The 21,621-nt window shown below is 38.3% G+C and overlaps 2 protein-coding genes across 2 annotated transcripts; both read right to left on the bottom strand.

Annotated features, from left to right (window-relative positions):
• Window positions 1-2,997: 2,997 nt before the first annotated feature.
• On the bottom strand, window positions 2,998-5,079 carry LOC116328916. The gene is made up of 5 exons (XM_039598382.1): window positions 5,030-5,079; window positions 4,607-4,915; window positions 4,065-4,416; window positions 3,632-3,893; window positions 2,998-3,546 (listed from the first exon to the last, which is right to left on the bottom strand). Exons 1-4 carry the CDS (start codon window positions 5,070-5,072, stop codon window positions 3,773-3,775), a joined length of 825 nt encoding a protein of 274 aa, XP_039454316.1. The 5' UTR covers window positions 5,073-5,079; the 3' UTR covers window positions 2,998-3,546; window positions 3,632-3,772.
• Window positions 5,080-14,925: 9,846 nt separating this feature from the next.
• On the bottom strand, window positions 14,926-16,643 carry LOC116328922. The gene is made up of 6 exons (XM_031750816.2): window positions 16,602-16,643; window positions 16,186-16,515; window positions 15,737-16,093; window positions 15,491-15,610; window positions 15,255-15,298; window positions 14,926-15,163 (listed from the first exon to the last, which is right to left on the bottom strand). Exons 2-6 carry the CDS (start codon window positions 16,415-16,417, stop codon window positions 15,029-15,031), a joined length of 888 nt encoding a protein of 295 aa, XP_031606676.2. The 5' UTR covers window positions 16,418-16,515; window positions 16,602-16,643; the 3' UTR covers window positions 14,926-15,028.
• Window positions 16,644-21,621: the final 4,978 nt, after the last annotated feature.

The raw sequence follows: 21,621 nt of genomic DNA on the forward strand, positions 1-21,621 counted from the left end.
ACACAACGATACCAATAAACAGGAGTGCTGGTGAAACACTTCTGTGTCTGAGAGTTCAAACAAGGCCATGAATACAAAGGGGGTTTTCATCTCATCTCTGTTTGAGTCTCAAGTAACTGATCTTGTACCACTGGTGGAAGGTTGAATAAAACTGTATAATTAATATGAATAATTATTTCAAAACAACTCACAGGAGCTGCCAGGGGGTATGTGAGAAAGGGAAATACACAGAGACCTGCTCAGTCATGCTGTGATCTCTTTTAATCACATGTCACTGTGGGCAATGAGGGAAGGTGTTCATCATTCACTTGTCTTAACTTTGTGTTTCCTTTTCGTTCTTTTAGAAATTGACTTTTAATTGGTTGCCAAACTATAAACTATACAGTAAGTTTGGCAACTATAAAGCCTCACCAGAGATCATTGCAGTGTGCTTAACCCAGAGCTGTAACAGACATCCATCCAGTTTAAATCAATTATCAATTAAAAATAAAACACGAACTAACATCACGTTTGGACACACAGTTGAATGTGTTTTTTAAACAATGTTCCAAATCAGCAAACACGTACAACTGAAATGATCTATTCCAGCTGTTCAACTCAAACTGGCCTGCTGAAGAGCAGCTCTTCCCTCACTTCATGTCTTGTGAAAGATCATACTGAGATCTGTTCTGAGTAAACAACTTCAGTAGTTGGTCAAAGAGCACAGAAACAGCCCACCACAACTTTTGTCTGTCAGTGTAGCTGCTGACTGTGTATCTGCTCATTGTTCTCTGAACATGTAGGAGGGCAATCAAAGAAACCATAGCTAAACAATATTTAAATGGAAGATATCAGATAGTGGCATTATTATAGAATAGAATAAATAGAATAGAATAGCCCTTTATTGTCATTGTTAATGTACAACAAAATTGTGTGTGCAACTGTGCAAGAATAAAATATAAATAGTAAGCTGGCAGGAATGAATAACAAACGGGAGAAATCCATACAATCAAGAGGAATATATAGAAAACACACATTAGACAGCAGGTTGCAAAGTGCTTGGAAGTAGTGCAAAGGACTTGGTCTGACTAAAGTCTTTGTGTGAATGGCCTGAATGATGAGGTTACTTAGACCATGGCTCAGATTGGTCAGGTGGGTGGGAAGGGGTGGGGTGTATATGTGGAGGGAGGATGGGGTGGGTTGGGTGGATAGTGTTTGGTGGGTCCAAATGTTTGTAAATCTGGAGGTGTGGGACCTGATTGACCTGAGGTGCCTACCAAAAGGCACTAGGTCAAACAGGTGGTGAAGGATCGCCTGTGATGGCTCAGACAGATCTGAACGTGTCCTCCAGGGAGGCCAGTTCTCTTTTGAGCGGCGTTAATTACCTTCCGCCAGGCTTCCTGGTGTCAGTTGCAGCCCTGTGTACCAAGCACCCAGGCAGAGGGAGAGCACGCTCTCCACCAGCGACTTCTGGGCCAGGTTATTCTTCCACAGGACAGGGAGGATGAGCAGCTGCTGCTGGGCCTTCTTAATTAGAGCTTTGGTTGTTGTGGGTCCAGGTGAAATGATTGGAGATGTGGTTGGATTGGTGTACAGTCATTTGTGTACAACACGTAGAGGAGGGGGCAGAGAATAGAGCCGTGTGGTTATCCAGTGCTGAGTAACAGTGGGGTAAGAGATGTGGGGGCCTGGGAGTCTGACTGATTGAGACCAGTGATTAGGAAATCTTTGACCCAGGAGATGCAGGGACAATCTGAAACTGATCCAGTTTGGTGGTAAGGATGTCTGGGATTAAAGTGTTGAATGCTGAGCTGTCATCCATGAAGAGCATCCTTACATAGCTCTTCGTGTTCTCCAGATGGCTCAGTGATCTGTGAAGGGTGATGGAGACAGTGACAGCATCCTCTGTGGGCCGGTTTGCTCTATAAGCAAACTGGTGGGGGTCGAGGGAGGGGGCTAGGCAGGCTCTGATGTGCTGAGCAGTGTCGGTTCAAAACATTTCATAGCTAATCTTCTCCAGACTTCATGTTTGTAGAGGGAGGGTGGGTTGAGCTGAGGAAGAAGGTGTGTGTGTGTGTGTGTGTGTGTGTGTGTGTGTGTGTGTGTGTGTGTGTGTTGGATGCTTGGATGAATGTCTACACCTGATAGGGCTGCTTGTCTGATGCTCTGGAGCTACGTTCACATGCAGGTCTACACCTGATAGGACCCTATGCGACTCATTGATCATGGTGTGAGGAAGCACTCGATATTTTGCTCATCTCATATGTGGTCCTAGGATACCTCTGATGTTTTTTAGTTAATTTGAAAAAAAGTGCATTCACACTTTAAGTTGACAGTCAAAAAGCCTGCACTATTTGTGTATGTTGCATCGGTGAATCCGTTACCATTTTTACTACTCAGATTCTGAAATCTGCAACTATCCTTTGAAAATGCTCCTCTAAAACAGCAAAAGGATTTAAAAAATTAAATAACAAAGTTAAAGACGTAAACTCTGGACTTTATTTATCAGTCAAACAAAGAATGCTACTCTTAATCGCTTTGAGTGTAACGTTTGCTGGCATTTTAAGTGAACAACAACAAAAAATCAATGATCAAAAAATGTAATTGTAAATCATTTTTCTCCTGGCTTTGCCTCTTTTAGTTAATTTAAAAAAAAAATGCATCACACTTAAGTTGACTGTCAAAAGCCTGCAATTTGTGTATGTTTTATCCGTTACCATTACAGATTAAGACAATGTGTTAAAAATTCACAAAAGTTGACACTTGGAAAGCAGCAGAATGCTACATTGACTGAGACGGTTTCAAAAAGCCAATGTAAAACTTCATAGCATTAATTAACATAAAAAGTTTTTAATAAACAAACATCTATTTATCAACTTTTGAGAAAAAATGCAAACCAGCTAATCATAAAAAAAATAATATCTATATCAACTTTTAAAAAATTAACCACAATCAATATTAAGTAAAATCTTCAAGAATTAATTAGTGAGTTGAATCTTGGGTTTAATATGGCTTTAATATCATTGCATAACAGTATGTTTGTCTGTTAAGAAAGAATAGATCCTTTCTAGTCGCTAATTTCTAATCTGAAGAAGAAGCAGATTAGGAAAGACTTGTTTCCATGGGCAATAAGGAGATTAATCTGTGTCTGTGATTTTAACACCATGACTATTTATAACTGTTTATTACTTTGTACAAAAAAATGCATACATATACAAATGATTATTGTGAAACATCACAATAAAAACATTTTATTTTTCAAACTTTCTACAATGAAAAAACTTTCAGTTGTTTGCATCTGTTGTTTATTTATTATCTTTGAATGTAAGCTATGACAAAAACCTAAAAAATACATTTCATATTTTCTTTAAGTTTGTCCAAATGATAATTTATATTTATACAAAAACTTTGTATAAACATTTGTATTCACATTGATGAGTTTTGTCAATCCAGTACAAGGGCCCTGGCATCAGTGTAGATGCATTCTGCAGGTTTTGTATCCGTTGTCCGTGATTTGCTCACTTTTGTAAAAGTTGCTAGAGAATAAACCACCGAGTCCGAATCTACCTGAGGAAGCATCACATGTTAATATTTACACAGACAGACATTAAAATATTTTTATAGCTCAGAGTTATATTTTATGTACATTTACCTGCAGATTTTCCTGATCACCATTTGGAATTACATTTGTTTGCAGACCAACAGCAGCTATATTGTCACATAAAAAGAGCTTAGTTTACTTTTCCAAGTATTATTTGATACATTGATGTACAGTATGAGTGACTGCTTACCATTACAATCCACATATGATTGCCTCTTCAGGTTCTTGATTGAATAAATTAGAGAGGCTATAACAATCAGACTTATAGCCAAAGTAGCACATAAAAAATAGAGAACTATATTGTTCTTGTTGACTGCGGACACAAAATGAAAATAATTAACCTTAAACATTATTAAAATGGTTATTAAAAGTATTTTTCAGTTATTTGATTAATCATGTTTAGATTAATATTAGATTCAAAACTAAAATCAAATCAAATGTACAAATATTATAATTTTCTCCATTATATAAAAATATGATGCACTCGCCTTCAGTATCAGCTTTTGTTGTATCTTCAGAAAATGACTCCACACATGTGGCCGTGGCACAGTAATATGTCTGAGAATCGAAGGTGCTGAAGTTTCGCAAGTAGCTGGAGAAGCATTTCGTTGCTGATAGTCCATCCAAGTTTTTTTCATATTCAGCTCCACCATTTATATGAGTGTAATTTAAAGTGGAGTGAAATTTTTGCGATTTAGCATTCAAACAAAACACCGTATCAGCTGCTGGACATGCTTTATTCTGGCAGTCATGGAGGACTGAACACTGCAGAGTGAATATAGGTTTCTCATGGACAGGATCAGATGGAGGAGCTGTAGAGAAAGCTGGTTCTGGTCCTGAGAAACACATCAATCATTCATGTTTATTAAAAGACAAATTACAAATTAAATTATGTAAACAGTCCTTTTATTTACACATGTATAAATGTGTAAACACAAGCAAACACTTTATACATGTTTTTTAAATTAGTAAACTATGTAAAGTCCCAAATTTTTATAGGACCTAAAGATGTTTTTGTGTACTTACCTTCAACTTTCAGGAATATTCCACTCAAAATTTTAAAGTCTTCTTTTCCTGTTTTCATACAGAAGTAAACACCTGTATCACTTTGCCGAGCTTTTGTAATATACAGAACAAATGCTCCAGTTTCTGTTGCAGTTCTAATGCGCTCATCACCACGCTGGAAGGTAAATGACCTTCCTAAGATTTTAGGAAAGTCTCCAGAAACAAGCTTGATCCAAAACAAGGTTCCTACTTCCCTACGGGGGCATGTCAGTTTTATCTCCTTTCCAACACGAACAATCTTGGTCTCAAAAATCTGTTCATCTGAGCAACCTGAGAAAAAAATCATACCTGTCAGTATGACCCAACACACAGATTCACCCAAATCCTCTTCTAAGTTTTCTGACTGTAACACATTTTTAGTACAGGCAATCTACATACACTTACGTCCAATACTAAGCATCAGATATAAATAAAATATATTCCTCATTTCTGGTCTTTCCTCTTGGTACTGCTGTATTAAAAACCTAGTGAAATGATTTGTCTAAATATAATCACATGAAGTGGGAGGAAACTATTTCAGAGGAACCTGATTGGCTTCTCATTGTGTTGGTATTCCACTGCGTCGTGGAAACAACATCGACCATCTTTCCAACCTAAGCACATGAAACAACACCAATCGTTGGCTCTGTCATCTTATGTTTGGTTCTTGTTGCAGGTTTCGCAAACTGAAACTTATAGAAAGATAAGAGATAGCAGATTTGTTTATATTGTATCACCTGGAAAGAAATGTACAAAAAACATTTTTTTAGATCCTTTATGCTGATCTACACAGTGGTGGAAGTGTAATGTTGACAGGGGGAAGTAGACCCTGGCTTAAAGAACTATCTGTGTTCCCACCACAGGTACCCAGGTTTCCTCAGAGACAGGTATTTGATGTTCTTTGAAAGAGTAAAATGGTAAAATCACATACAAGTGATCATAAGGAACAGGGGTCATACAAAGGTGTGTATCCTGTCTGAGGGCACCTTGACAGAGACACAAAATCTGCACCTACAACCACACTGCACTGTAATGCAACAAAATAATCTAAAAACTATCCTAATGGCCTGATATTGATCCATGAGGCCTGGCTGGGCCTACACAACCTGGGCCCACAGCTTGCAGAGATGGTTAGGGGTTTGGTGCTTTGTAGATCAGGAAGGAGTCAAGGGTGGAGGACCTGGTGGTCCAATCCCCAGTTGACAAATCTGGCTATGCTGACAAGAAATATAGATAAGTTAGAATCCATTTATTCTAACTGCAGCCCTCTTCAACTCTGCTTCTTAGACCCGAAAGCCATTTCAGCTGCTCTGCTTCAGATTTGATTCTTTATTCATTTAGATTAACAAGTCACACTCTAGACTCTGCGCAACTTTGCTTTGAACAGCCAGGTAACTGCACTGTTTTGCATGTCCAGCCACAAGCTCTGCTATGCTCAGCCCTATTCTGTCCTGGATAAACATCACATCCAACACCAGCAGCCCAGTAGAAGTTATTATCGTTTATGTAACTGCAGTCTCCCTTTTATTTATCTGCAAGTGCATTCACAACATTTTCAGAAAACCTGACCCCCAACCTTGAGGTCGAGGTCACTGAGATTTGTCTGTGAAGGTTCTCAGTCATCCAGGTCATCGTAGTCTAAGGAGCTTAGAAAGAAAAGCGTCTGGACTTCTTTAAGTGTCTTCCAACTTAAAGAAGTATTTTCTTTCCAAGCTCCTTAGGTCACTGAGATTTGAAGTTGTCCAAGATTTGTAGTAGATAATTCTAAAGTATTAATTTGAATATCCTACATCACTTCATTGTCGAGTTATCACATTCTCAAGATTTTCAAAAAAAATTTGACCTCTGACCTTGAGGTTGAGGTCGAAATTTGAGCTCATCCAAGATTTTCAGTAGATACACCTATGTTATCTATTGGTTCATTATTGAATTATCACATTCTCAGACTTGGGTGTCCACATTGTCCACTTGGACAGCAGGGTAACGTCAATACCCCATCAGCCTTTTGCAGCTGAGGGGTGAAAACAAAAAATAAATTTTCCCTTATTTTTTTGCATAATTTGCCTTTTCTTTGTGTGACAAACACAATTCAAAGTCTTCACTGTCAAGCAATACATGGAAACTTAAGCATTTCTGTGGTTGGGCTTTCAAATAAAGGTGTGAATAGAAAAGCAGCTTTTCTTGTCTTTAATCTCAGGAAGCATAACAAACATCTTACAAGAGCATCAAAGAGGTAGAACAGGAAAGAAAACATCTCCTTGTCACATTCTTCACTGGTCTCTGTGGCAAGGTTTTAATTATTGCCAAAGAACTGGCTATGCTTTACTTAGCACAAATATGGATAGGAAGCTCAAAATTAATAATCAGTGGCCTAGTAATGCAGTTGCATGACTACTGCATGCAACTGCATTACTTTGTGACATATATTGGTAAAATAAACACCAGCGGTTTAAAAGAAGAAAAACAAATGTCTCCCTTAAATTGTAAGGGAGGCATTTTTTAAAAAATTTTTTTAACAGGGTTTGTAAGGAAGACTTTGACTTGGGAAATGGCGTTTGGGTGGATGTTTTTCATTTTTACTAAAATGCGCAAAGAATAATCACCTGACATTGGATGGAAGACCAGGGCCCCATACTATGAAGCTTGTTCAGCATACCCAAGATGCCTTTCTATCATCTGGATTCACTTATCCTAACACTGACAGTCATGATAAACGGTCACACAAAGCTGGTTATCAGCTCGCTAATTTAACCCAGGGTTTCCCTTGTGCATTCACGTGAAAGTGGTGGTGGTTCGATGCTGCCAATAATCTATCAAAAGGATGTTTCACAGATTATATGACTTTTTTTTTTTTTTACCACAGCAATTTATCCTAATGCTTGCCACCTACCCCAGAGACGTTATCAGATAGTGAGTAGCTGCAATCCATTAGAATAAAGTATAAGACAAATAAAGTATAATAACATTAATGGAATCTAAAATATCTTTGCTGATCTTTAATAATAATATATATCATATATATATAATATAATATATATCTGAATTTGTAAAACTTTTAAAACCTCCCAAACTTAATCTTAAATCCTTATTTTATGAAATCTTGTGGTTAGAAAACTGATAGCACTTTAAAATAATGTCACACTATTAGGTATTATTAAGGTATTAGTAAAGTATTAGCAAGTGCTACATTCATCATTTATGTAGTATTACCCCTCCTTACAGAAATTAGAAAACACTGGAATTATATATGAATACAAATGCATTATGACTATGATGACAGTAAATAAACTTCTACTCTTGACCTCCATAACTGTGCCTTTTCAATGTCACACTTAGCTTTTTTTTTAAGATGTCATTTTTATAATAAGTCCCATGTTTCCAGAGGGTGGAGGGCATGTTTTCTCTACAGAAACAGTTATGTGTGAAGGAATGCAGAGTGGTCAGTGGACATCTTCAAGATGGTGCGGGTTCTTGAGCTAAAATAAAAGTGAGCAGCTGAGTGATGGATTTGGAGTAGAAATGTCCCCAGCTTCTCACAGACAGTTTACAAAATGTGTGCATCAACAAACACTGTCGAGCTGTCCAGTTCATTCATACATACAAACTTGCACAAACCCTTGGTACTTTCTGTCACAACGTCTCTCAGAGCAGGCCATCGATCACAAACACATTCACTTCCTCCTACAAAGTTCTTCACAATAAAATAGGAAATCAACCTCACTAACATAAAAACAAACCACATATAATGCAAATGCTTTTTTAAACTTATTAAACACATCGCACTCCTTTTAACATGAATTTTAAAACTTTTTCTAAATATAACCATTGTTATTTTACATTTTAACATGGATTTCAATATTTTTAATATTTCAACAGGGGCGATTCTAGGATCAGAGCTTTGGGGGTGCTGAGCACCCAGAGAGCCTCGAGCCATCCAGGCAAGGTAAACTCCTCAGTTCCCACAATGAGGAAGGAGGCTGGAGCCTTGGGCAGGATAAAGACTGTTGCTGCGTGAAGAGAGACAGAGGTTAATAACAGATATGATTCAATGCAGAGAGGTCTATTAACACATAGTGAGTGAGAAAGGTGACTCATGAAAGGAAAAACTTCATGCATCATGGGATGCATCAGCCCACGTCTATTGCAGCATAACTAAGGGAGGATTCAGGGTCACCTGGTCCAGCCCTAACTGCTTTAGCAAAAGGAAAGTTTTAAGCCTAATCTTGAAAGTAGAGATAGTGTCTGTCTTCTGAATCCAAACTGGAAGCTGGTTCCACAGAAGAGGGGCCTGAAAACTGAAGGCTCTCCTCCCATTTTACTTTTTAAATACTCTAGGAACAACAAGTAGGCCTGCAGTGTGAGAGCGAAGTGCTCTAATAGGGTGATATGGTACTACAAGGTCATTAAGATAAGATGGGGCCTGATTATTTAAGACCTTGTATGTGATGATCAGAGCAGGATTTTGAATTCTGGATTTAACAGGAAGCCAATGAAGAGAAGCCAAAACAGGAGAAATATCTGCTCTCTTTCTAGTCCATGTCAGGACTCTTGCTGCAGCATTTTGGATTAGCTAACAGGCCTTTCAGCAAGTTTTAGGACATCCTCATATTAAAAATTACAGTAGTCCAGCCTGGAAGTAATAAATGCATGAACTAGTTTTCAGCATGATGCTCACTCTGAGACAGGATATTTCTAACTTTAGAGATGTTGTGCAAATGGAAGAAAGCAGTCTTCCATATTTGTTTAATATGTGCGTTGAAGGACATGTCCTGGTCAAAACTGACTCTAATTGGTGTGTGTTATCTGGCTTCATAGATAGATAGAGCTGCGTGTCATCTGCATAGCAGTGAAAATTTATGCTATGTCTTCAAATGATGCTGCCTTGGGGGAAGCATGTATAATGTAAACAGAATGTGGTCCTAGCACTGAAGTTCAATATGGTAATGCAGTGCCAGGGCCAGTGGCTGTCCTAGCCTGTTTTGCGCCCTGGTACTTTCTGTCACAACACTCTCCACTGAACAAACACACTTCCCCTACAAAGTTCTTCACACACACACACACATAAAACAAACCACATATTAAGGCATGTACATTAACATAAAACTGTTGTCGGAACCATACTGAATTTCACCACATATTTTTAATACACACACTAGGCAGAGCATATGCTGAGAGAGAGAGTATGCATTGTATGCAAACTTTACTACCAAACAGCCATCAAGGACAGTCATACAATCTCCAACAGGACAAGTCAACAATTGACAATGAATATTAACACATAGTGAGTGTGCCTCCGTCATTTTACTTTTTAAAGGTGACTGAAAGGAAAAACTTCATGCATCATAATGCATCATTAAAATCTATGCAGCATATTGTTTGGAGTTTAGTCTGTTACTGTTCCACAGAAGAGGGGCCTACTATTTTACCATTTCTTCTTGGAGCAACTGTAACCCACATAATTTCCTTAGGGATTAATAAAGTATTCTGATTCTGACTGTTTCAGGATGACCTGCCATTATCCAATGAGAACACATCTGCTTACCTGTATCTTTTGCTCACTTTCTCCTCCTTTGGATTAGCTCTTTTTTTCTAAACTGAGCACCTGATGGCTTTGATCTTTTCTTGTCCATCTTCCATTGGTTTGTTTAATTTTGCACTCCAGTTTGAACACTCCATCTGGCCCCAACCCGAGGATCACCACAACATAACCTAACAGATTTACACCTTAGTTCACAGATTCACTTAATGTAAACAGAATCTGTCTAGGGAAGCCTATGTAAACCTGGGTGTATTTCTGGGATTTCGCACAACCCAGGATTCAAATCATGAATACATAATGGGCTTGGACACACAACATTATGAATGAAATCTGCATTCTAAAACTGTTTGGAAGCATCCAGCCCCCACACACACGCTTTCGAGAGAGAGAGTTGTGTATGAGACTTTAAATCATCAAACAGGGGCAATCTAATTAATATTAAAATGGTAACATAAAGAGTTGGAGTTTAGTCTGTTACTGTTACTATCGGAAGGTTGCTGGTTGAACCCCCAGCTTGGACAGTATTCTGATTCTGATTGTTTCAGGTGTGCCATTGGGCAAGACACTTCTGTATCTTTTGCTCTACTGGTGGTGGTCAGACTGGGCACCTGGTGGTGCCAGTGTTGTCCATCTTCCATTGGCCTAATTGTCAGTGAACACCCACCCCAGGGTGGCTGTCACCACAACATAACCTATGTAGCTTGCCATCACCTTTGTGTAGGGTGTGTGTGTGAATGGGTGGATGTCTGGATTCAAATGTACATAAGCGCATTTTGGGGTCCTTAGGGAGCAGAAAGCCCGCTTTCCTATAAATGTGTGAGCCATTTACCAAACTGTAAATTATAAATTTTAAATTGTTATTGATCCCTTTGCCCTGAGTCCTAAAGTGTATATTTATTTTCTTACTCTTCTTATATTTATTGTTTGTTTACTTGCACTGCTGTAACTGGAGCCTCACCGTCTCGTCTCTCTATATAATGTACTGTATGTAGCGGAGATGACAATAAAGTTTACTTTGACTTCAGCAGCAAGCAGGCGCACCGAGGGCTCTCGCGCTCACTTTTCGCGTATAGAATTTCGAAAAAACATCGGTGCAAATTATAAGTCTGTATCATAATGTCTGGTGATTTCGTGTTTGTTGGTTTGTTTTTATTTTGTTTTATTTTGAGAGTTTGTTAGTAAATGCTGCTTCAGCCAGCCAGAGAATCCCCCGCCACCCCGCCCTCTCTCTGTGCCGCAAGCACCAGGCGCACCTCGCAAACGGAGGGCACCCTTACTCCCAGCAAATAGGCGATAGAAAACCGATCGGTGCCTATGACATTCCCAATATGCGCTGGCATTTTTTTTTTTTGATGATGCCGTGATGCCGCCCCCCACCACGATGCCGCCCCGGGCAACCGCCCGTGTCGCCCGTATCAAAAACCGCTACTGGCCAGGGCTGACCACCCAGTTTGTTTTGCAGATTCTGTATAGCAGCTTTAATATAGGGAGAACACAACTTCCAGATTGTACGAGTAAAATTAGTTGTTGTTTTTTTTCTTTGCCAGTTTAACTTTTTTTGTTTTGCCTGTTAGTATTCCCTGTCTGTTTTCTTACCTGGTTCTTCCTGATCTTGTACTTTCTCCTCATGTTCCCCTCTTTCCTCTCTCCCTCTATGGACTGACAATCATACACAAATAGATTGTATTCAATTAGATTAAAAAAATACTATTAAGATCACTAATAAAAAAGTCCTCTCTCAGTGTACTTTCAATCAAAAGGCAAATACTGGACTGCAAATACTGGATACTGGACTTCCTGAGCAACAGACCCCAGAACGTAAGAATGGGAGAGCACACCTCCTCCACCCTCATTCTGAATGTGGGTGTCCCACAGGGGTGTGTCCTCAGTCCCCTCTTATACTCACTTTTCACCCATGACTGTTCACCAATCCACACCAGTAACACCATTATAAAATTTGCTGATGGCACCACTGTCATAGGACTGATCGACAACAACGATGATTCAGCCTACAGAGAGGAGGTTCAGCATCTGAAGCAATGGTGTGACGACAGCAACCTGCATCTGAACACAACCAAGACCAAGGAGATGGTAATCGACTTCAGAAGAACAAAGCGATCTGAGCACTCTACCCTCTACATTGATGGGGAGGAGGTAGAAAGGGTAGAAAGCTTTAAGTTCCTCGGAGTCCACATCTCGGCCGACCTTACCTGGTCCACAAACATCTCCCACCAGGTAGGGAAAGCACAACAAAGGCTGTACTTCCTCAGGAAACTACGTCAGGCCCAATTACCCCAAAGACTGCTAGTAAACTTCTACCGCTCCACCATTGAGAGCCTTCTGACTTACTGCTGCACACTCTGGTTCAACTGCTGCACCGCGGAGGACAAGAGGAAACTGCAGCGGGTGGTGAGGGAAGCAGAGCAGGCAATCGGCACTTCACTAACTCCCCTCAGAGACATCTATACTGGCAGACTTCAGCAGAAAGCCAGCATCATCATTAAAGACCCCTCGCACCCTGGACACTCACTTTTTTCCCCCCTTCCCTCTGGTAAACGCTACAGGTCCATCAGGTCGAAGACAAACAGACTCAACAGAAGTTTTTACCCACAGGCTCTCAAACATGCCCTACCTCCACCCTGATTGGAGGATAACTGCACTGCCAACACTCATGGACATTACACCTTATTTATAAATCGTATTTCTGTTTATACTTCAATGCAAACAACACCCTTACCTCTTTAAACTGTATTTATTATAACATTATTTAGTATAGTTCCAACAGCACCCCCACCCACTCAATGTGCAATATCATCCCCCGCCACACACTCAATGTGCAATATCACTGATCACACTGCACCTCTCAATGCACCTGCTAGTTAGATGGCATGTATGTGTATGTATATAGATGTAAGCGTGTATGTGGAAATATGTGTGTATGTATGTACGGATGCAAATATGTATATATACATATATGTATGTATGTGCGTGTATGTTTGCAGGTGTATGTATAACTTGTACATATCTTTCTTGTGTAAATGTAAATTTGTCTGTTATTGTGTAAATACTTACGCTATTGTGTACTTCACACACATGGAGAGATGCCAAACTGCCTTTCACTGTTCTTGTAACAGTGACAATAAAAAGCTATTCTATTCTATTCTATTCTATTCTATTCAAATAACCAAACCACATGTACACCTAATAAAGGATGTAAATATTGAAACACTGATCCAACATTATCCTTTATTGATGGATCATTTGATCCTACACTTCTACCTGAATGTGGCTCCTGTTTTTGAAAAAACTTCCTCATATCCATTATGAACCTGCCTGTGTCTCTGTACACACACACAACGGGAGTTATAAGGTTAATGGGCATCCAGTCAGTTAGCTAGTTAGTACCTTGGGTTCAATATCTGCACATGCATATATGACAAAATAACCAGTTTCTCTCATTACATTTTAAACAGGACAGTGGTAATAACAATAGGCTATGGACAATGTTAAGTTTTAGATTTGAAATAGGCTGTATACATTTCAATGGGAGCAACAGGACGGTCAAATGTCGATGATTTTACTACAGAGCAGGACGGATTGTAGGGCAGCAAACATAGTCGGGAAACACGTTTTCAACACACCAGGTTACCTGGGTGTAATGTTTTTCAGCTAAAAAGAAACATGGTCTGACTCCTACCTAAATATATAATGAGTAACTGCAGGTTAAATGCAGCTAATATGTCCTGTTTTAAGCCAGGCACTTACACCTCCGCTCCGCTGCGTCTCAGCCACTATCGCTGTGGCACTGCAGTAACATGGCTCTATTAGCCAGGGTAGGGGAGAGCCGAGCTGGAACAAACCATTTTGGGAGGGGGTAACCCTTCCATCTCAATTAAGTACGGTATGCTTTTTTTTATTTTTAGTAGTGTGTCCCAAAAACAGAAAATATTGTCAAAAAAAGTAAGAAATCTTTCGGGGTGCTTTGATTCATAGCACCCCCAAAAATGGGCTAAAATCGCCCCTGTATTTCAACACAGTTTTCAGTTTTACCTGGTTTCAAACTAATAAGTTGATTAATTAAAATAAATAAACCAGTTACAGAAAATCAGGAAAATGTAAAATAACAAACAAAACAAAAAAATCCACATGTACTAAATAAACCAATAGGCTAATACAAAATAAACCATGTTTATTTATAAATAATCCATATTCATATATATCATTTTGATAACAACAATGCTGATATTTGTAAATAAAAAAACATTACATTTATTAATCATGTAAATTCCCTGCACCTCTCACGGGCGTCCACATGACGTCCAAAAAATGTACCCAGTCCAAGATTAAAATGTTGAACGTCAAATTGGGTCAAGGCTGGACGTCAAAATCATGGACCAAGTTCAGACGTAGTACAGATGTCCAGAAATGGTGATTGACTAATGGACCCAATATAGACATGATCTACTGGACATCTGTCTGACGTCCAATATTTTGTGGGTCACATAGGTCAGTTTTGTTGAAGTGTTTTAAATTGCACTGATGCATTACAGAATGGTTAAGATGATGAAATATGCATGTTAACAAAAGAAAGATGAAGAAGCCCCCTTTGCAAGGATGTAAGCATTTATTTAAATATATAGCATCATAGTATATCAGCAAAATTTACATTTTACACTTCTAAAAAAAGTATTAATAATACAAACTGGACAATAACATAATGTGATGTTAAAATCATAGATGTTATTATAATATAATTTGTGGGTTTCAAAAGTAAAATAGAAGACGTTGTATGTTGTATGACATTGTTGTTTGTCATACAAAACTTTGTAATTGGTAATATCACTTAAAATTCAGTTTGAAAATTGTTATTTTACTGCAGAAGCACTGATATCAGAGTAGACTGTTGCTTCCTCTTCTGTTTTTTCATTTCTTCTCACTAATTTGCCACTTTTCTTTATGGTGAAAGTTGCTGCTGAATAAACCATCGAGTTCTCACCTCTCTGAGGAAATACATACGATTTTTGGAGATAAATAAAGTGAAAAAAAATTCAAATGCCATTAATTTATCTTTGTTTCTGATATACACCTTACCTCCTGATTCTCGTGATTGCCACTGGTTGTTCCAAGATCTGTGTCTGAAACAAAATAATTAAGATGAAAGACACTCTTGGCTGATTTTAAAAAACAACTTTGTGAATCAATTCAATTCATTTTTGTCAGTCACCTGATTGCCAGTTTTATTTAAAATCACAACAACAGTCACCTCAAGGCGCTTAATCATGTGACATTTTTGCAAAATACTGTTAGATAGAGAAGGGAGAACTTACCAGGGCAGCAAACACTTAATTTCTTGATGAGGTAGGCTATAACAATTAGACTTGTAGCCAGTGCAGCAGATAACAGAAAGAGAACTGTATTGGCCTTCTGCAAGTCCCATGTGCTGGGCCCTGGAAAAATATAAGAATCCCGTCATTATGATTTTTTTTGTTGTTGTTACATTAGAAATTTGACACAAATGTATTCAGCTGATATTAATATATTCTAAATTATTGGATAAACATTGGAAAATTCACCCTTAATGTTCAGCTTTGTTCCATTTCCAAAAATGATCTGTCCACATGTGGCCACAGCACAGTAGTAAGACCCAGCATCAGCAGTGCTGACGTTCTTGGAGAAGCTATAGTCACATTTGTATTGGGAAGGATCCTCGGCACTCTTGTTACATTCATCACCAGTATTTCCATGAGCATAAATTAGACTGGGTTGAGACTCGTCTGTTCCAGCTCTGAACCAGTATACACTGTGATTTCCAGAACAAGTTTTCTTCTCAGTGTTAATGAGGAGTGAACACTGCAGAGCCACTGGATCTCCTTGATAGACATGATCAGATGGAGGCATTTGAAAAATGTCAGTGATATCAGGTTCTAGTTCTGGAAAATATAAAAGAAGAAATAGTTAAAATATTTCACTCTCTTCACTGAGAAAAAAAAAAGATTTTTTGAAAGAAAAAAAACATATTCACCTTCAATTGTAAGAAACGTTCCTTTTAAAAATGTCATAGCAAGCTGCCTGACTTTTATACAGTAGTAAAGGCCAATGTCACTTAGATTAACTTTACTTATTTCAAGAATAAAAGTTCCAGGCTCTTGTTTTGCTGTAATATGGGGAGTGTTGTTAACACCATTATAGTCAAAGGTAAATGTTCCTCCCAAGAATTCAGCCGAGCTTCCAGAAACTATCCTTATCCAGTACATGGTTTCTTTGTACTCAGCTGTTCGGCATGGACATTTCAGAGTCACATAATCTCCAACAACTAAACTCTTTGTTTCAAAGAATAGATCATCTGTGCATACTGAAAATAAAATGAGAAAAAAACAGTGAGAGATAGATTTGTAAATGCTAAATTGTACAAATATATGAATAAATAAATAAACTTACTACCAACTCTGACGCTCAGCAGTATGTAAAGTATTATCAGCATTTTCTGATTAATCCACTTGCAGCTCATTTCTATTAAAGCACACAGCATTTAAAACATATTATAAGATGATGCAACTTAATATAATCACATCAAGTGGGAGGGAACAATTTTAGAACAATCTGATTGGCTTTTTATTACGTTAGTGCTTCACTGCACTACCACAGTGGAAATAATATCAACCATCTTTCCAGTCTAAACATATGAAACAACACCATCAACATGCTTTTCTTTTATGGTGGGTTTCTTCATTTCTGAGGGCGTAAACGTAAGAGATGACACAGTAAACTAAAACACAAAAACAGAATTGTCTGGATATTTTCTAGAATATAGAGGCAACAGACTTTATCCTACCTAACATGGTCAAGCTATTTAGGACTCATAAAATTGTTACCATTATTAGCATGACCCACTATCATAACATAAATAAGTGAGGCACTTTTTAAAGCATTCATTGCTTTGAAAAGTATAATTTAACATTTAGGCTGGCCTTGGTTTATGGTTAACCTTAAGCTAAGGAGTACTTTCTTAAGGTTAGGAAACACATTGTAATGGTAAATTAACTGTTACAATATTGCTGTAACAATATCATTGATCTAATTCAACAATTTAATGTTGCAAAAAACATATGATATAAATAATTACATAAATTGAATTACTATGAGTCACACCCCCAAAACACTGGATCCCTCATTTTCCTTAATGCACCTGAAAGGCATTTTAGTAAAGTTTCCTTGACTAATCTGCCCAATACTCATGCTTTTATAATGTGATTTTACACTTTGCAGTTTTGAGATAGCATGGACAATTGTATAGCAAAGATGTCCAAAATGAATGTATCACCAGAGATTACCAGGCTCAACCGCTGCCACTTATCTATTTATTACATTTTTAAAAATACATTTACAAGTCTCAAAGCCTCAGCCTCAAAACCTTACACTACCAAGTCTGAAATACTTTGCTTAATGATGTCCAACCTTTCGCTACAATGATGCATAATCGGACAGTAGCTGCCCAAGATTTGATTCAGAAGTTTAGATTCAACTTTATTGTCCCTGTGCAAAATGCAGTTAATGACATGAACATTATTAATGATTACCAATACGGTCTGTTCCTAAAGAGGAGACACATGCACCAGCATATAGAGTTGAGGAGGTGGTTGTAGTTACAGCCTCCAAAACACAAACACATTGACGGGAGCTTCTGACTCAACTGAGATCCATGTACCTTGGGGGGGGGGGGACCACCAAATCCAGAAGATTTATACAGACAGCTGAAAGATTTTAATGTACTAATAAAAAAAAATGTTGGCCTTGAAATTTCAACTGCTGCTTCACCTGAAACACACAAAGAGACACAGAAGCATGGAAGCATTGTTGTGTTTAGGCTTTCAAGCAAGGGCATGGATACAAAGGACTTTGCACTTCCTGTCTCTGTTTTAATCTCAAGTAACTGGTCTGGCATCACTGTTTTTCAATCTATGCTAAAAAAGGAAAATGTAATAACACTATTATTAGTGTGACTAACATTTATATTTAAACAATTTACAAGAGCTGTTAAAGTGTATATGAGAAAGGGACACATATAGAGATCTGCTTAGATCTGGTGTGATCAGTAAAAGCTACAATTTACTGTGGTCTGGCATCTTTCATTGGTAGTTACAGAGAAACAACAGAAAGTACTTATCATTCGTCATCTTACTCTGATCTGTTTTTTTTCCTTTAAGGGCAGAATTTTAATTGGTTGTCAAACTATAAACTATAAAGTGGGTTAGACAAGCCACCAAAGACTGTTACAATGTGTTTCACTTAGCACAGTAAATATTTGGTGAAAGCACAAAATGAGATCTTTTCTGAGTCAGCAGCTTCAGTGGTTGGTCAAAGTGCAGAGAAACAGGCCACCACAACCTTCATCTGCCAGTTTAGTTGTTGAATGTGTGTTTGCTTTTTATTGTCTTGAGATACTGAAGGACACTCACTGAAACTTACAGTTTTTCTCAGTCGCTTTGGTGCGTTTCTCAGATCAGAATTGAAATTCTCATAACTATTAGTTCAACCTCCACAACACTCAGTCATTTGTGCACATCATAGTAGCAATTTCTCCCCTCTCTGAACAAACTGCAAATGATTTTGGACATGAATCAGTTGCTTCCATACATTTCCCTGCTGCTTTCTGACATTTCCATTTGCTTATGTCATGTCAGTCAAAAGTAATCATACCTATGGATGCTGAATAGTCGTTCCCAATAAAACTAATAGTCATACATCCATTGCTTGAGTCATCACACACAAAATTGTTGAACTAGTTATCACATGCCAAATATTGGCCATCTGTCGAGCAAATCCTATACCTTTCTGTATCATTTTTCCTGGAAATGGCTCCGAAATTGAACAATTGATCTCAGGTGAATCACACGGTATTTGGCAATATTGAATCTGTTTCAATTTCAACAATTGACAGAGTACTCAAGAAGAATGAAATCCACATGAAGCAATTGTATAAAGTGCCATTTGAACGAAACAGTGACAGGGTGAAGGAGATCCGTCACCAGTATGTGCAGGTAAAGCTGGTCTTCTATGTTCTGCACTGCAAACTGTTTTACAGTACTTCGTAGTTTCATGCAGTACACTTGCAATTCCACAGCACATACTCTACAATGTGTTTTACCAAATGCATGCATTACTGTTTGTTACTGTACACAGGCATATTGTGACATTGCATTTCTGTCTCTCTCTAAAGCGTGTACTGGAGCTGGAAGCCAGGGAAACACTGCACACATTCATATATGTTGATGAGGCAGGTTTCAATCTGGCCAAAGGCAGAAGGCGTGGAAGAAATCGCATTGGACAGAGGGCAACCACTGAAGTCCCTGGTCAGCTGGAGGAATATTACCATGTGTGCAGCCATCTCAGACAACGGCGTCCTCACCCATATCCCCTTCTTGGTCCATACAATACCCAACATCTCCTGACATTTTAGACACTCTTTACAGGGACCTAGTCCCTGAGAATGAGAGAGGTGGAGGCCAACTCAGCAAGTATGTTGTTGTCTGGGATAATGTCCGTTTTCACCACTCCCATCAGGTCAGAGAGTGGTTTGCAGCACATGACAGAATTCTGGTTGAATATCTCCTCCATATTCCCCATTCCTTAATCCAATAGAGGAGTTTTCTCTGCCTGGAGGTGGAAAGTTTATGACCGGCATCCACATGAGCAAATGGCCCTGCTAGCAGCCATGGATGCAGCATGTGACGACATCACAGCAGGGTCCTGCAGAGGATGGATTCGCCACTCCAGGAGATACTTTCCTCGCTGCATTGCGAGGGATAACATCTGTTGTGATGTAGATGAAAATATGTGGCCAGACAGACAGGAACGTCTGGATGTGCCAGAATGATTACTGTACTGTTACATGTGCTGTTTATTGTTCACATTAGTGCACAGCTCTACCAAATGGGTGATTTTATGTTTACATGTATTCTACAGTGAACAAGTGACTGTAGCATATTTTTCTTTTGCACAATTCTGTAGGATTACAAACACTTCTACACAATGGAAATGTGAAACGTACGTATTCAGTGTCTCAGTTACTCCCAAGACTCCCATAACATCTACAGTGACTTCACTGCACATTTCAGATGGCTGTACAGGTAGGCCATAGTGCTGTCGTCAGCATTTTCAGGTGTCACCAATTGTTTTTGCAACGGGAAACACTGAAATTATAAACTGTCATAGTGGAAACATGACAATGCCATTTGACTATCTTGTTCATAAAGATGGTGTCAAGACTTTTCATTTTGATGGCACTGGCAGTTTCATTGACATGGATACTTGCTTTTGCGGTATGGATAATCAATTCTGTGCATGTGACGTGCTTTTGCAGGCTATCCACTAGGTTTTGCAGTTTGCACTAATTGTTTTGGGAAATGCACTAACTGCTGTGCAAATGTTAATGGTGTTCTGAGAAACGCACCAAAGCGACTGAGAAAAACTGTAAGCTTAGCTGAAGAATCTTTTCATTGAAGACAGACCCTTACAGCCAATGTTCAATCAGTGGGTTTCATTTGCATTTGTATCACTCTGCTAAAAATGCTAAGCTCTACCTCAGTGGCTATCTCTTTTCTTCGTCTCTCTCTCTCTGTCAAAAGGAATTAGTAGTGAGTTTTCCCAAATTCATGAGGTTCTTTGTTTTTTGTTTTTGTTTTATGGATTCACAATGACTTGAAAAACTTATAAATGATGAATCTAGCTAATGTGATGCCATCCTTTAGTTTTTTATGTAGTTTATGATTGAGCTTAGCTACAGAAAAAATACTTGATGAGAAATGTTACTGTGTTTAACCATTCCATTGGTAACGTTTATATATGATTTAGTCAACAGTATATTTTTTAAACAAACAAACATGAAGCAAATATCAGCCTGTGAATAAAACAGTTTCTTTCAGAACCTGTATGTATAGAAAACCTACAGTTTAGAGCTTAACAGGTGTGTGTCAAAAACACAACAGGAATGAATGTAGATGTGAAAAGGAGATTTGTCTACATTGTATCTAAAATGCTGTGACATGCTACTGTGCTGTGGTCACTTATCAGGAGACGCTGTTTGGTGAAGGAACTAAAGTGCTGACAAGTTTGTATTTGAATTGTTAATTCATCTTGCATTAAAGTATAAGAGTTTGAATATGAGTGAAAACATCAAACCAAGCACTGTGATACAGTTAGTAAATATTTAAGTACAACATAGGATTGCTACTGAGCGACATTTGAAATGTTGTGTAAAACTGTGAATACGGAACTGATAAACAAATAAAAATCAAGATTTGCCATTGTCACAGAAGCAGAATTTTTCATACATTTCTAGTAACTGCCTAATTCCATATTTCTAAAAAGCCTCTCCAACTCATTTATTTATTTATTTTTTTCAGAATTAGGCCTTTCTGTAATTGTTTTTAGAGTACCGGTGTCCTGCTGAGCTGTGATT

The sequence above is a fragment of the Oreochromis aureus genome, linkage group 2, assembly GCF_013358895.1.
Source record: "Oreochromis aureus strain Israel breed Guangdong linkage group 2, ZZ_aureus, whole genome shotgun sequence".
NCBI classification, from domain to species: Eukaryota; Metazoa; Chordata; class Actinopteri; order Cichliformes; family Cichlidae; genus Oreochromis; species Oreochromis aureus.

What these genes read in the sequence shown, in the direction of transcription:
- LOC116328916 (XM_039598382.1), bottom strand. Translation starts at nt 5,072, where the DNA reads ATGAGGAATATATTTTATTTATATCTGATGCTTAGTATTGGAC. An exon ending in TCTGATGCTTAGTATTGGAC is followed by an intron (nt 4,916 to 5,029) that starts GTAAGTGTATGT and finishes TTTTTTTCTCAG; the next exon opens with GTTGCTCAGATGAACAGATT. An exon ending in AATATTCCTGAAAGTTGAAG is followed by an intron (nt 4,417 to 4,606) that starts GTAAGTACACAA and finishes TGTGTTTCTCAG; the next exon opens with GACCAGAACCAGCTTTCTCT.
- LOC116328922 (XM_031750816.2), bottom strand. Translation starts at nt 16,417, where the DNA reads ATGTACTGGATAAGGATAGTTTCTGGAAGCTCGGCTGAATTCTTGGGA. An exon ending in ATTAAGTGTTTGCTGCCCTG is followed by an intron (nt 15,299 to 15,490) that starts GTAAGTTCTCCC and finishes ATTTTGTTTCAG; the next exon opens with ACACAGATCTTGGAACAACC. An exon ending in GCAATCACGAGAATCAGGAG is followed by an intron (nt 15,164 to 15,254) that starts GTAAGGTGTATA and finishes GTATTTCCTCAG; the next exon opens with AGAGGTGAGAACTCGATGGT.